Source organism: Coccinella septempunctata, chromosome 1, assembly GCF_907165205.1.
Source record: "Coccinella septempunctata chromosome 1, icCocSept1.1, whole genome shotgun sequence".
Taxonomy (NCBI): Eukaryota; Metazoa; Arthropoda; class Insecta; order Coleoptera; family Coccinellidae; genus Coccinella; species Coccinella septempunctata.
This window is the reverse complement of record NC_058189.1, coordinates 2,486,328-2,499,962: the sequence shown is the minus strand read 5'-3', so window position 1 is coordinate 2,499,962 and position 13,635 is coordinate 2,486,328. Positions and strand designations below refer to the sequence as shown.

At 36.8% G+C, this 13,635-nt stretch overlaps 2 protein-coding genes across 2 annotated transcripts; both read right to left on the bottom strand.

Moving 5' to 3' along the window:
* Nucleotides 1-1,302: 1,302 nt before the first annotated feature.
* On the bottom strand, nucleotides 1,303-8,752 carry LOC123314453 (tectonic-1-like). Its single transcript, XM_044899757.1, has 5 exons — nucleotides 8,258-8,752; nucleotides 4,175-4,334; nucleotides 3,724-3,917; nucleotides 2,525-3,235; nucleotides 1,303-1,810 (listed from the first exon to the last, which is right to left on the bottom strand). The coding sequence occupies exons 1-5, from the start codon at nucleotides 8,744-8,746 to the stop codon at nucleotides 1,394-1,396; spliced, it is 1,971 nt and encodes a 656-aa protein (XP_044755692.1). The 5' UTR covers nucleotides 8,747-8,752; the 3' UTR covers nucleotides 1,303-1,393.
* Nucleotides 8,752-13,381, bottom strand: LOC123314461 (B9 domain-containing protein 2-like). The gene is made up of 3 exons (XM_044899767.1): nucleotides 13,216-13,381; nucleotides 12,150-12,275; nucleotides 8,752-9,085 (listed from the first exon to the last, which is right to left on the bottom strand). Exons 1-3 carry the CDS (start codon nucleotides 13,301-13,303, stop codon nucleotides 8,769-8,771), a joined length of 531 nt encoding a protein of 176 aa, XP_044755702.1. The 5' UTR covers nucleotides 13,304-13,381; the 3' UTR covers nucleotides 8,752-8,768.
* Between the last annotated feature and the right edge of the window lie 254 nt (nucleotides 13,382-13,635).

Here is a 13,635-nt window from a genome sequence, read left to right as displayed (position 1 = left end):
GCACATTTATCACAAATATCTTCTCCCAAAACTTTTCCATAAAGAAAGCAAAACGAGGTTAACATTAAGAAAAATACTTCCGATGGCATGATACCGAAGAAATATGTCTCAATTTCAATCGTAAAAATTCATGAAATTATAATATGTGTGTGTATAGGTAGGTATACTATTATATAGGACAAGCATATCCATTCTTTTAGATAAGAAAAATTCTTCAAGTTGGGTTAATTGTTCCAAAGGAAGTATTTCCGTAGTATTCGACAACAATTTTTTATTTTTCCTGGAATATTGGATCGTAAAAATGGAAATGTGATATAGCTAGAATGCAACTTTCACACTAAATTATGAATTTTTATGGTAAAAAACTAATATGTAAATATTGAATGTTTCATAGAATTCATGGGATAAAATAGAAACGCAAAAAAGGAGAATATTCAAAAATGATAGCTCAACAAAAATCCAGGATTAAAATGAACCACCTCTATTCTGTCAACGCTGGAGAGCAAGTTCTTCATATATTTTCGAATGTGTAAAACGACTGGCCAATAAAATTGATAGGGGAATGTATCAGATTTACTCAGAAAAATATCTATCTATCTGACAGCCCTAGAACCCCAACTCCAACGATCAAAACAAACTGGTATTCTGTCTACGATCGAGAGCATTTTTTTGTTTTGAAAATTTAAAATGGCCAAGAAATTTGATCACCATAGATCCATTCCATCAATGCTTGAATGGCCATTTTAAATTTTCGAAAAAAAAGAGGAACATGTGCTCCATCGTAAACAGAATATAGGTTCATTTTGTTCGTTGGAGGTGGGGTTCTAGGGCTGTCAGAATGAAACGAATTTTTTTCTGAGTAATCAATCAATTTTCTTGGATGGTCATTTTAAATTTTCGAGAAAAAGAAGAACATGTTCTCCATCGTAAACAGAATATAGGTTCATTTTTTTCGTTGGAGATGGGGTTCTAGTGCTGTCAGAATGAAACGAATTTTTTTCTGAGTAATCAATCAATTTTCTTGGATGGTCATTTTAAATTTTCGAGAAAAAGAAGAACATGTTCTCCATCGTAAACAGAATATAGGTTCATTTTGTTCGTTGGAGGTGGGGTTCTAGGGCTGTCAGAATGAAACGAATTTTTTTCTGAGTACAGCTGATATATTTTTATCTATTCATCAATTTTATTGTCCGGCCCTTCTGAACTTAAAAAAATGAGGAATATGCACTTCATCGTGGACTGAATAGTTCATTTTGATCCTCGGAGCATTAGTATGAACAAAAAATCATGTGATTAAAAAAAATAGCATTTCATAAAGTCTTTATTATTGACATATCCATCAACGCTAATGATATTATTATTGATAACTTACAAAATATACAAGAAAATAAATCTAAAGAAACACTTTACAAAGAACTGAATAAAACACTAAAAACAATTGCGGAACCAAAACTACACTGCCATTTCCCATTTTAACGAAAGGGTAAAAGAAATCTGACGGTAGTTCTATATTGAGTGAAGGTGGATCGATCAGTCTCCTCAATTTCTGGGGCGTAATATCCCAGAATGTCACTCTGGTATCCAGATCGAATTCGTAGAAGAGCTTGCGGTTGAGGATATCGAAAGTTAGGCTTCTGTTCGAAGAGGAATGGAATTGATTGGTGATTCCGAGAACTTTTTCTTGGTCCACTAATTTTTGCAGGTCGACCTTCGCATGATAAATATCTATGTTTAGTCCAAACGTTAATCCATAACAGTTGAGAGTTTTGTTTTTGTTCGAAAAATAACCCGTTATGTTACTCATAATATCCTGCAAAAATAATAATTTCGACATAAGAATGGAAAAAAAACAAAGACCAAAGATAATAAAGTAGAACGATGAGAAACGAAGCGACTAAAGTGATGTGAGCGCCATCTGTGTTTCAAATGTGTTTCTAAGACCCTAAGACTGATTAAAATCTTCATTCGAGGGCCATTTGCAGAAACAGTTCGAATTTTGTAAGATTTCAGATGGCCATTTTGATCAAAGAGGTTTTGAATGTTTTGATTCTTGTACCGCCTTTGTTTATCTAGCTCGTTGTAGTTGCTGATTATTGAATTTTTTTGTTTAATTTCTTGGTGAAAACCTCAAAATATCGTAATTATTGCATGGTGAAGAACTGCTACCAAACACTTTTTTTGTATTTACAGTACGTTTTCAGCGCCATCTCATTGTCAAATGTGTTTTGACTGACCCCGAAGTGTGGTCGGTTTTTAGTACTAAGTACTAGAGATATGAGGGCGTTTCCTTTCTTTTATCTCTTTAATAATCTTTGACAAGGACCATATATTGATGTTCGATTTCATTTAAAAAAAAAGGTTTGACCACAAATTCTTCATTGAAGAGTGTAACCCAATCGTTTGAGACCATTCTCGACTATATTATAAAATTGAAAACATTAATATCGAAAAGATAACGCGAACAAGCTCGTAAAAATGAAACAGAATTGCGATTTTGGACCCTCCTTGACGATTATTAACCTACCTTAGGCGATTTTTCGAAGAGGATATCTCCCCAATCTTCAAAAATCGAGGAATTGGCGTTGCCAAACAGTCCAAAAGTCCTATTCACAAAGTACCCATCCACTTCTCGAATACTCCAATATTTGAAAATGTCCGTCTGCATATTTCTGCATATATCCACAGGTTTTGAGTCATTTTGAACAGAAAACGATCCTTTCACTTTGCACAACAATATGGTACTGTACCCAAATTCTATGGGTTGGTACGAGTATCCTCCGATCTCACAGATACCCATGTCTTCATAGGGAAGACTCAGAAAATAATCTTGGTAATTGTCGAAATTTCGTAAGATGGTGTTATTAACTACAGCTGCTGTAAGAATCGGTTTTCCAATGAGATACCCGGGATTTCCACTAAGAATATCAGAATAGTTCATCTTCAAGGAAGCCCATTCGTATACGACTGATATCTGCTGATTCATTCCATACTGTTCGGTAGGTTCAAAGGTTACGTTCACCAGGTGTATCAATAAGGTTATATTTTTGATACCCTCTATCCCCTCATGGTGTATCATGAATTTGACCGAGTCTAGAACATCCACACAACTGATGCTACTATTTTTCTTGAGACAACGTAAAACGATATCTGTTCGATTGGTACTCGTACAGTTCATCAAACGAGTGTCAGTACATATCTTCAATTTTGGTTTCAAGCACACCGGTTCTGGACATGTCTGAAAAATGTAAGTATTATTTTATTACCCATAAAAGAGAGGTATTTGGGGTAGCATCCGTAAAGCAACCAATGTCGATGGTATTGATCTCAAATTGTATGTACTACTTCCATTTAACGGGCACAGATGTCGGAACACGCAGTAGGGTTAGGGTTAGGGACACTTGCAAGTTAGGGAAAAGAAAAAGGAAAGGCAGTTCACCCCTGAGTGCGTTCTGCTCCCCCCGGGGTTTTCACACCAGCAGAGAATTGTGCTAACGGTAGGAATAGAGTATAAATTGTGGCAAAGGACGGGTAAAGGTGGAGGCTGAGGTTCCCAGATAATAATACGGAGTGCATTCTCGTAAAAAAATTTAACTTCATTTGAAAAAGTTTTCTCCAAACTTGTCCTTTAGAGTTCTAATCGCGGTTTTTCAATTTTTGACAATGTCCAATGAAAAGAGATAGGAAAAAAGATCTAACCTAACTTAACCTATATAAAAAACTCACCATTAATTTTTTTTTCAAAATAGTTGTGTTCAGTTTTTCTGGTTGGGCAATGAATAAAATCCTCCTATAATAATCCACATTTAAATATTGATTATTTCCGTCCACGGCATGAACACATTGACTGTACAAGTCGTGTAGGTAGGAGACGTTGTTTCGAAAATCACAAGCGCTTGTGAAAAACGATTCACTGACTTCTGTAAGAATGCAAAGAAAATAAAGAATCAAACACAATTCGTAAAAATTCAGAATGGCAGAAACGCAATCTATAAACGAAAACAGAGAACTCGAAACATGTGTGTCATTCTGATTCGAATATATATTTAGCCTGGACACCATGTATATCTGTTATGGTCCGTGAATGTAGAATTAGTTCCAGTTTTTTCCATAGGGAAAAAATTGACGAGTTCTCCATTGCTCATTTTTAAAAGGAAAAAAAATGATTTGTACTTACTGAAAATATCCATAGTTGTATTGCTCAGGATATATTTTATGGGAACACCTTGTATATAAGGTTCTGAATAATTTATGGACGCTGAAGGTTCCAAGTTGGTCTGGGGCCAAAAATTGCCAGATTTGATTTCTAATTTGGTTTCTGTATAACTTCGAAAAGGCTTAAAAATGAATTTCAAATAATTAAAATTAAGTAAATGGCAAACGTGTAGAACATCAAATAAATTGTTGTAATTCAGTCTACAATCTGTGATAATAAGTATAAGTATGGATGTTCCGAGCTGAGTGAAAACTGAATCACCAAGAGTGTTCGAGAACCCAATTTAATCACATGGCCTACGTGGGGTAACATCAAATTTGGAAAAGAACTAGAGCAGTTGAGGTCATCGAAGATCTCACTCCTCTACACCTAGTGATAGATAGGGTAGCCTATGAGGTCATCCTCAGAATATCTAGGGAAGGTACAGAGGTAATGAGAGAAATGAAAGTCAGAGAGCCTGGTCCCCTATAAACGAGTACAGCTTATCAGAGGACCTACCTAGTGATGTAATGATCGAAAAATTACCAAGGCATTGAGAAACACTTTAACGATGCTTTGTAAAAGGGAGGAATGGAAAAAAGAATACACCACTCAGAATTTCGAAGTTAGTAGACTCTGTGGGGAAGTGGAGGAAACTCCTATTCACCTGGTTGCAGAATGCCCCGCCCCGCAAGCCTGTGGAAGCAATATCTTGGGCGAGAAAATTTTAGGAGGAATGAGGACTTAGCTTCTTTGAAGCCCTCTCAGATACTGGAGTTCATTGGAACTCTGGAGATGGAAGGCGCAGTTGTGAAAAAAGCTCTGATGGGGATCACAATATATAGACCTTAAAGTCGAAATGAAATGTAACCCCCTTACCAAACTATCAACTATATCCATTTGACTATTTATTTTTATTTTGGACTCCTGTAGACACTCTCTCCACCTATGAAACGGCATACCTCCTTCTGATCTTCACAATCCACTAAATAAGAACTTCTCCAGTGAGTGCAAATATCTAGGTCTAGGTGTTATCCTGGACAGCCAACTTAACTGGAGGAAACACATTAGATAAGACTCTTTCCAGAGCTACGGCGGCTATGTGGGCTTCCAAAAGACTCTTTGAGGGAAAGTCATGGGGCATAAAACCGTTATTGTGGCTCAGGAGTGTCTTAAAATGAACCTCAAATGGGCGCATATCAATATAACCACACCGACAGCCTGTCCACGCTGAGGTCCCTGGAATCACACTGCTAGGGATCTCTGCTGACATGGGAGTGCCTTATTAATACCATATAAAGCAACTGGCCAAAGGCAATGAAGTGACTCTGCTATGGTTACCAGGTTATTATGGTGTTGAAGGAAATGAAAAAGCCGATTAACTTGCAAAGAAAGCAACAAGGTTAACACCTGCTGGACCTGAGCCTTTCTGTGGGCTCGGAAAAGACCAATATAACCGGTCCAACAATGGGGGTCGAACAAAACAGTCGGTTTTATTAAAACCGACAACATCCTAAGGGGCCTTGGTTTTATCAACATCATTGACGACCTCCCTGGGTTCCTACAAATGGGTAGGACAGAGAACAAAAGATCTACATGTTCGCAGTTCCCGAAAGGCTAACCGAGCGACAACGACCCCAGTTCAAAAAATAATAATACATACAAGTATCTAGGCATAAAACAGGCAAGAAAAATCAATCAGAGCCAGATGAAGAAAGAATTAACAGAGGAGTTCACCCTAAAATTGAGAACTGATAATCTGATAAAATTGTTTGATGATACCTATGCTCGCTCGGTGCTGAGCTACTCATTCGGTATCAACTCTTGGACCACCACGAATTTAGCAGCCCTACAGAGAAAATAAATAAGGACAATGCTGACAAAACATAATAAACATCACCTCAAAAGCCCAATAGAACGGTAAGAGCTGCCACGACACCTCGGGGGGTAGGGAAATTGTTGACTTGTCCAACCGCAGTACCAGGAAATTGAAGGAATATTTCCTGAACAAGGCTGCTTCGCCAGAAATCCATCGAGTAGTTTGTGTTGCTGATAGTTCTACTCCGTTAAAGCTACAACAGGACCACTTGGAAACTGTCGAACAACCTGCAGAAATCAAAATGCAGAAACTGATTGGCAAACCTTTGCATGGGAGGCACCAGAACGAGGTCAATCATGGTTACGTCGTCATATCTGCTTCGAACTACTGGTTGACTTCCGGAAGGTTGTTTCCCGAGACAGAGTTCTTTATCCTCGCCTTCCAGGACCAAGTGATTCCGACAAGAAACTACACGAAATATATCGCCAAGGATGCCTCAGTGAAGGACGATAGCTGTCGTTATGGCTGTGCGTTACATGAAACTATCCAGACATCACCGGGGATGTCAGAAGTTCGCGGGCACGGAGTACAAGAGTAGACATGGTGCTGTTGCCAAGATTCTTCACCAAGAATTGGCATTAAAACACCAACTACTAAGTTCGAAAAAGGTTCCTTATTACAATTACCATCCGGATGATGAAAATCACAAGCTCTACTGGGATCGCACGGTTCTCACAGACCGGAACATAACTCACAATAGACCAGACCTCATATTGCACAATAAGAATGAGGACAGAGCACTATTCATCGACGTGGCGATTCCAAATAATAACAATCTTCTAGATAGGCACATTGAAAAAAATTTCAGAGGAACAAACCAGGAGACAGTGGAAGCTGAAAGATATCAAGACCATCCCTATTGTCATATCATCTACAGGCCTGATACCGAAGAAACTACTAGAGAAATTGAGGGAACTTCAGTTGGACGGAAATATCTATAGAGTCATGCAGAAGGCGGTACTGCTGGGAACGGCGAGAACTGTACGCAAGTACATGGGGAATGCAGAGGAACACCGTCTGCTTCGACAGGAAGTGCGAGTGGAGCAGGAATCCAACCGTAGGCAAGAAGCCGAGGAGCGGTCCGAACCCGACCACTACCACTAGCCCGAAAACCTGGAAAGGGCCCCAACAGAGCTTAATCCTTTTGATATCTGAGATATCTGGGATAAGTGAATGTTCCTCTGGAGAGGAGTGTGAAAGCCGCAAGACTAAAGTCATATATAAGTCATTTAGACCCGTTTGCACCAAACATACCAACATTTGCACCAAACATACCAACTTAAATTACGTTGCACCAACTGTTAAGTGACATTTAAATGGCTAAAGCTAACCTTAAATTTGAGCGCTCCTGTAATGACCACTTAAATATTTGAGAGCGGGATTCTAACCTACAATAATTTGTTGAACTGGCTGCAGAACTTCCCATTTTTGATGGATTTTGAAAATTGAATGAATTCATTATTGAATATCAAGCCTTTTCTTTCGCATTTATTGTTATGTCATCAGTCTTTCAATTTTCAATTTTGTGTCACAAATCATACTATAGTTAGCAACAAACTCTTTTCTTCTGTTGAGAAGTTGAGTTGTAGATTACTACCACTTGCTTGGCAATCATTCATCGTTTTCGTACTAACAAGGACAATAAGGACATTTTTTTCACGTTCCTTTTCAACATTAATAAAACAAATTCACACAAGACCTTACAAAGAAAGTGTTGTACTTATATAAACTTAGGTACCCTTTATTTGACAATCCTTATCATTATCAATAATAATACTAATTCAACAACAAAAATTTGTTACTCTTTGATAATAATTTAATAATTTAGTCGAAACTGACTGACAGGACAATTAAGTTAGGTTAATGAAATGACAACGATCATCGGCAACCGGTCAACCAATGAAATGGCTTTATTGGACTAGAATGAAGTTGCACCAAAATAAAAAACTGAAATATCCCTAGATATAAAAACTTAAGGGCCCCTTACTTAAGATTCTGTTAAGCCGCAGTCGTGCAACTGACAATAAAATTAAGCGTCCATTTACTTTAAACGACACTTAGTTAAGTACTCGTTTTAAGGAGTATTGGTGCAAACGGGCCTTAGCATCGTGGTCCCGCCTACTCATGACTCATCATCAATAAGTAATAAGCTGTACCTGAACACAATTATCCATGAAAAATTTTACCTTTTCCTTTTGAAGCGTGTACGATGGGGGCAGGTTGGTTTTAGCAACGCATAGAAAATCGTTGTTCTGGATTTCCCATTCGTGAATGGTAAAATTGACATAATCCCTCTCGAAGTACTGACAGGAACTCCTATCGGTTTGACTTTCAGCAACTTCCTCGCAGCTTTCGAAGACCTTCTTCATCTCATACGTGCAATCTCTGTCACAGCAACAACCTATATCGCAGGCATTTTTATGAAGGTTGCAAAGACAGCTAATTTCATGTTGATCGTGTGCAAGGTTCGATGTCTCCAAGATTATAGACTTAAAAGTTTTGTTAGTAGTTGTTACCAATGGAACCTCTGTTACATTAGGAGAGGTAGAGGTGTTATAATCAAGTTCTGTCGTGAATTCAGCAGAAGTGTTGAGCGTTTCTGTCGTAGTAGGATTTTTATAGCGTTCGGTGAAGTTTTCAAGGTTCCCTTGAGAAAAAAAAATCCCGACTAACATTAAAAGACGCAACATTCTTAGATCAATGGTACTCTACACCGTAATCGAAGAAATTTCTGAAAACTGTTGTCACTTTGAGAGTCACGACTCCCATAGCCTCGGTGTTGATTTTGTACCTATCCGATCCGGATAAGATCGTGTGGGGATCCTTCAGCTGAGGGCCTCCACCCAAGAAGTACTGCACGAATCTTTCTCTGAGTGTACCCGCGGGCCTCCAAGTGTAGCAATCGAGGTCGTGTCTTCCAGGGAGGGTTGGGATGGTCACAACGCCATAACCGTATAGGTGACTTCTACCCAGCCAATCCAAATGATATACTTCGAGATATAATTTCGGCCAACCTAAAAAAGATGACTTATTGGTCAAAATTACAATTTGGTGGACGCTTTGAGGCTATAACTATCGAATATACGAATTTATTTTCAGTATCTCATCCGGGATACGGAGAAATTCCGGAATATTTTCATGTTTTGTCACTTTCAAAAAGAGCTTCAACTTTTTTTGAAAAATTATCTCATTTCTGGATTCCCTATTAAATTTTAATGTGACTTCGATCATGTAGGTACATTTGTATAAACGCTTCGAGTAATAAGACCTTCTGTAAATCTCTTAAAAAGAGTTGCATTCGGCAAAAGTGCCCAATTTTTTGAATTTCACAGATGTCTTTCATTTTTTAACATCAAATTACTTGAAAACTGTGCATAATACGAGAAAATTTTTCGAAATTCGAAATTTATTTCATTCGTTAAAACTATTTGTGAGAAAGGACTCAAAATAAATTTTTTTATGGTTTTTCCACAGCCAGTAATCTAAGACGTAGGTGATATCTTGTCTTCGAAAAAGATTCATCAAATAAATGAAAAACTATATTCCAAATTTCATTTCATTCGATAGATCCGTTTGTCAGATAGAACTAAAAATAAATTTTTTTATTGTTTTTCAACAGCCTGTATCTTTTAAACCGAGCTGATTCGGAAAAAATGATATGAGAAAAAGTGTTTCTTTTTACCTCGAGAATCTACTGTTAAAATATTTGTACGAGTCAAAAATTCACCCTCTGTATAAACTGAGTATGTAGATCCATGTTTCTGACAATTTTTGTAGAAAACCGTCAATATCTCCGAAAGTATCAGGAATAAGGATAGAGAAGTACAGGGTGGGCAAAACTCATCGTCTACTGAGGGCATCTCGAGAACTATAAGAGCTAGAAGAAAACAGATGACACATTTCCTGTCTCTTTTTCAGATAAACAAATAATGGTTGAAACCGTAGCCTCCTACGATTGTCCGTTTTTGAGTAATTAGCAAATAATCAAATTTGCAAATTACTCAACAGATCTGAAACTTGAACCTTCTATTCAGGCACTTTTTTACGTATACGTAAAAATCCACTCACAAGCTAAAAATATTTTTTTCATTTGGAATCATTAGGTGAACTTTGATTTTTTTGGATGCAAACATTTATGGTACCTATTTGTTATTTTTGAATTGGAAAAAAACTTTTGTCGGTAGATTCTACGTATAAAGGTGCCTGAGAAGGTTCAATAAGTTTCAGATCTGTAACTTCGAAGACAAAAAATTTATGAGAACTTTTCGATTCGTCAAAATCTCATTTTTTGCTAATAACTCAAAGACGAAGAGTAGTAGGAGGCTACAGTTTTCACCATTCTTTGTTTCTCTGAAAAATAGCACGGAAATGTGTACATTGGAAATACACTGCGCAAAAAAATTAACGCACATTCTGAAAATCTCAATTTTAATGAAAGTTAACTCTACATTGACTTCATAACTTATTTTTTATGTTCTCTCGGGAAGGTTTTGAACAAAACAAGACACATTAAATGGAAGAAAAATTCAGGATTTCACCGAATCTTATGTGAAAGAAGAGAAATGGAACAATTTTCAAAATACTGAAATGCTGATAAGTGATTTAATACTTGGTATTTCCACCCCTTGCGTTAATTACAGCTCGGCAACGACGGTTCATACTAAAAATGAGTGATCTTAAAATGTTCTGATCTAATCCTTCCCAGATTTCTCCGAGTTGGATTCCTAAGTCATTAAGGGTAGCTGGATGATTTTCTGAACTTCTCAGCCTACTATTGAGGTTGTCCCAAACCTGCTCAATCGGATTGAGATCTGGACTTCTTGCTGGCCATTCCATTCGAGAGACTTCAACCTCTTCAAGGTACTCCTGAACGATGCGCGCACGATGGGGTCTGGCATTATCGTCAATAAAAATGAAATTTTCACCAATGTATGGGGCAAATGGCACTACATGCTCTTCAAGAATGTTCCTTATATACTTATCAGCATTCATAGCTCCATTATCAACAACTCTAGGTCTGTGCGAGCAGTCAAAGATATTCCACCCCATACCATAATCGATCCTCCCCCGAAACCAGTAGTATTCAGGAAATTGCACTGAGCATATCTTTGATGTGGACGTCTGTATACAAGGGAACGTCGATCACAATGGTAGAGGCAGAATCTAGACTCATCTGTGAAGAGAACTCTTTCCCAATCGGCCTCTTCCCAATGGATATGCTCTCTCGCAAAATCCAAACGCGCCCTTCGATGGGCTGGGGTAAGAGCTGGGCCTCTTGCCGCGACACGAGCCCTTAAATCATATTCTCTGAGGCGATTCCTTATTGTCTGAGTGCTAATTTGCACCTCATGAGTTTGCTCAAGCTGAATTTGAAGGAGGCGAGCGGTTGCAAACCGTTGTCTCAACGAAGAAACTCTGAAGTAACGTTTTTGAATGGCAGTTGTTACCCGTGGTCTACCCTGTCCTGGTCTTCGGACATTCATACCTGTCTCCCCGAATCGCTGCAACATTCTGGACACACTTGTATGCGAAACTCCAAACCTTTCTGCAATTCTTTTGTATGTCCACCCTTCTTCTCGCAAAACTACCGCTTGGGCACATTCCTCTTGGGTCAAATTGCGTGTTTCGCGTTGCATAGCGATCGAGTGTAGAAAATCAAACGAAAGAAAAACTATTGATCACTAGAATTGATCGAGAACAACTGATTTTAGAATGGAGCCAATACATTCAAAATCTGATAATATCATCTTTTTTTATTCCTGCTGGGAAAAAACATCTGTATTGAAGAAAACCGTTGAAAGTGGATAACATATGCATGCATAATTCTGATAAAAATAATTATCATTGAGAACACCTTCAGTTGTAGAATAAATTTGAGATTTCCATAATGTGCGTTAATTTTTTTGCGCAGTGTATTTTAGTCAGATAGATCAGGAGCGTAGAACCTTTTAGTACTCAAATTATCAGTAATTTTGACTTAGAATATATAGAAACCATCGAATTTGTTCAACTTTATTTCGAGCAACCTATATAACTTGATATTTTTCCCTGTTCAAGTCTATTTTCTAATTTTCCTACCTTGTATTCCTGATGTAGCAAGATGGATATCTATTGGGTATGACCAATTGCAAGTATCTTCAAACTCAGAATGAGCAACTTGAGTTTGGCCTTCTTTTTTACCTGATATAACTCTCCAATTATTACCTAAATAAGAGAAATGATTTTAAATTTGTGTACACCTAGGTATATTGAAATGCTTTATTAATTTCCTAAAGAAAAACGACTTGTATCAATCGCTTTTTGAAAAACCCTTTTTGCTCACATACATCCCTAAACAGGGTGATGAGTCTTTGACTCCTACAAATATTCTGAAAGTAGATTCCTGGGGTCAAAAGAAACACTTTTTTCCTTAACCATTTTTTCCGAATCGGCTCGTTTTGAAAGATACAGGCTGTTGAAAAACCATAAAATAATTTGATTTTTAGTTTCATTTCACAAACGGTTTTATAGAATGCAATGAATTTCGGAATATATATAGTTTTTCATTTATTTGATGAATCTTTTTCGAAGACAAATATCACCCACGTCTTTCAGTTTTCTCATTATGACCATTACATACCATAAAAATACCAAAAATTCAAAGAACCCAAGTTGGACGCTAACTAATAAATATACCATATGGTATAAGAAAAAAGTGTTTCTTTTGATCTCTAGAATCTACTGTTAAAATATTTGCACGAGTCAAAGACTCACCCTGTATATGTAAAAGAATGTGGGTCTGCTTTTCAATCTACAGGATGTTAGTGATTAACAGCGACAAATTTCATATGGGGTGATTCTACATGAAAAAATAAAGACAGTATGAAATATAAATTTTATCCGCATAATGCACATTTGCGGATAAAATTTTTTGGTTTTTCGAGATATTCATTGCTCTGAAACTAGATAATGCAAATAAAATTTGGTGGGTTTTAACAGGTAGGTAAATTATTGCGCATTTTTCGAAATGCAATTAAAATTTTTATTTAAGAATAAGTAGGTACTCGAATAAAATTTCCACCCTATTTATATTCAACACAATTAAACTCCAAAGTGATAAATAATTAATTAAAAGAAACACCAATGCCAATAAAAGATATCATACCTATTTGTATATACCATTTACAGAATAAATGCTGTTTTTTGAAATCCTTCGCTTTCTCTATTTCTCCTATAATATGAACCTCAGCCATATCAATACGCAATTTCGATATTCATTTTGCATTTCAAAGTATTTCACAGTGCTGCATAAAAAACTGTATCTATTTTTATTTTCCACCAGCACTATTTGTTTGAATTCAAGATATATACAAACTGTTGCCTAGCAACCTAACATCGTAATAAAGATTTCAAACAGAATAATTAATCATCCGCCAAATTTAAAATTCTCAACATCATCATCATTTAACGTCGTAATAATCATAATATTTCTCATTTAATTTTTTGTTTAATATCCATATTTGCATATCTGCATTTATTCGCACCCTGCATTTATTTTTTAAACAGTTAAAATTTGAATTATCAC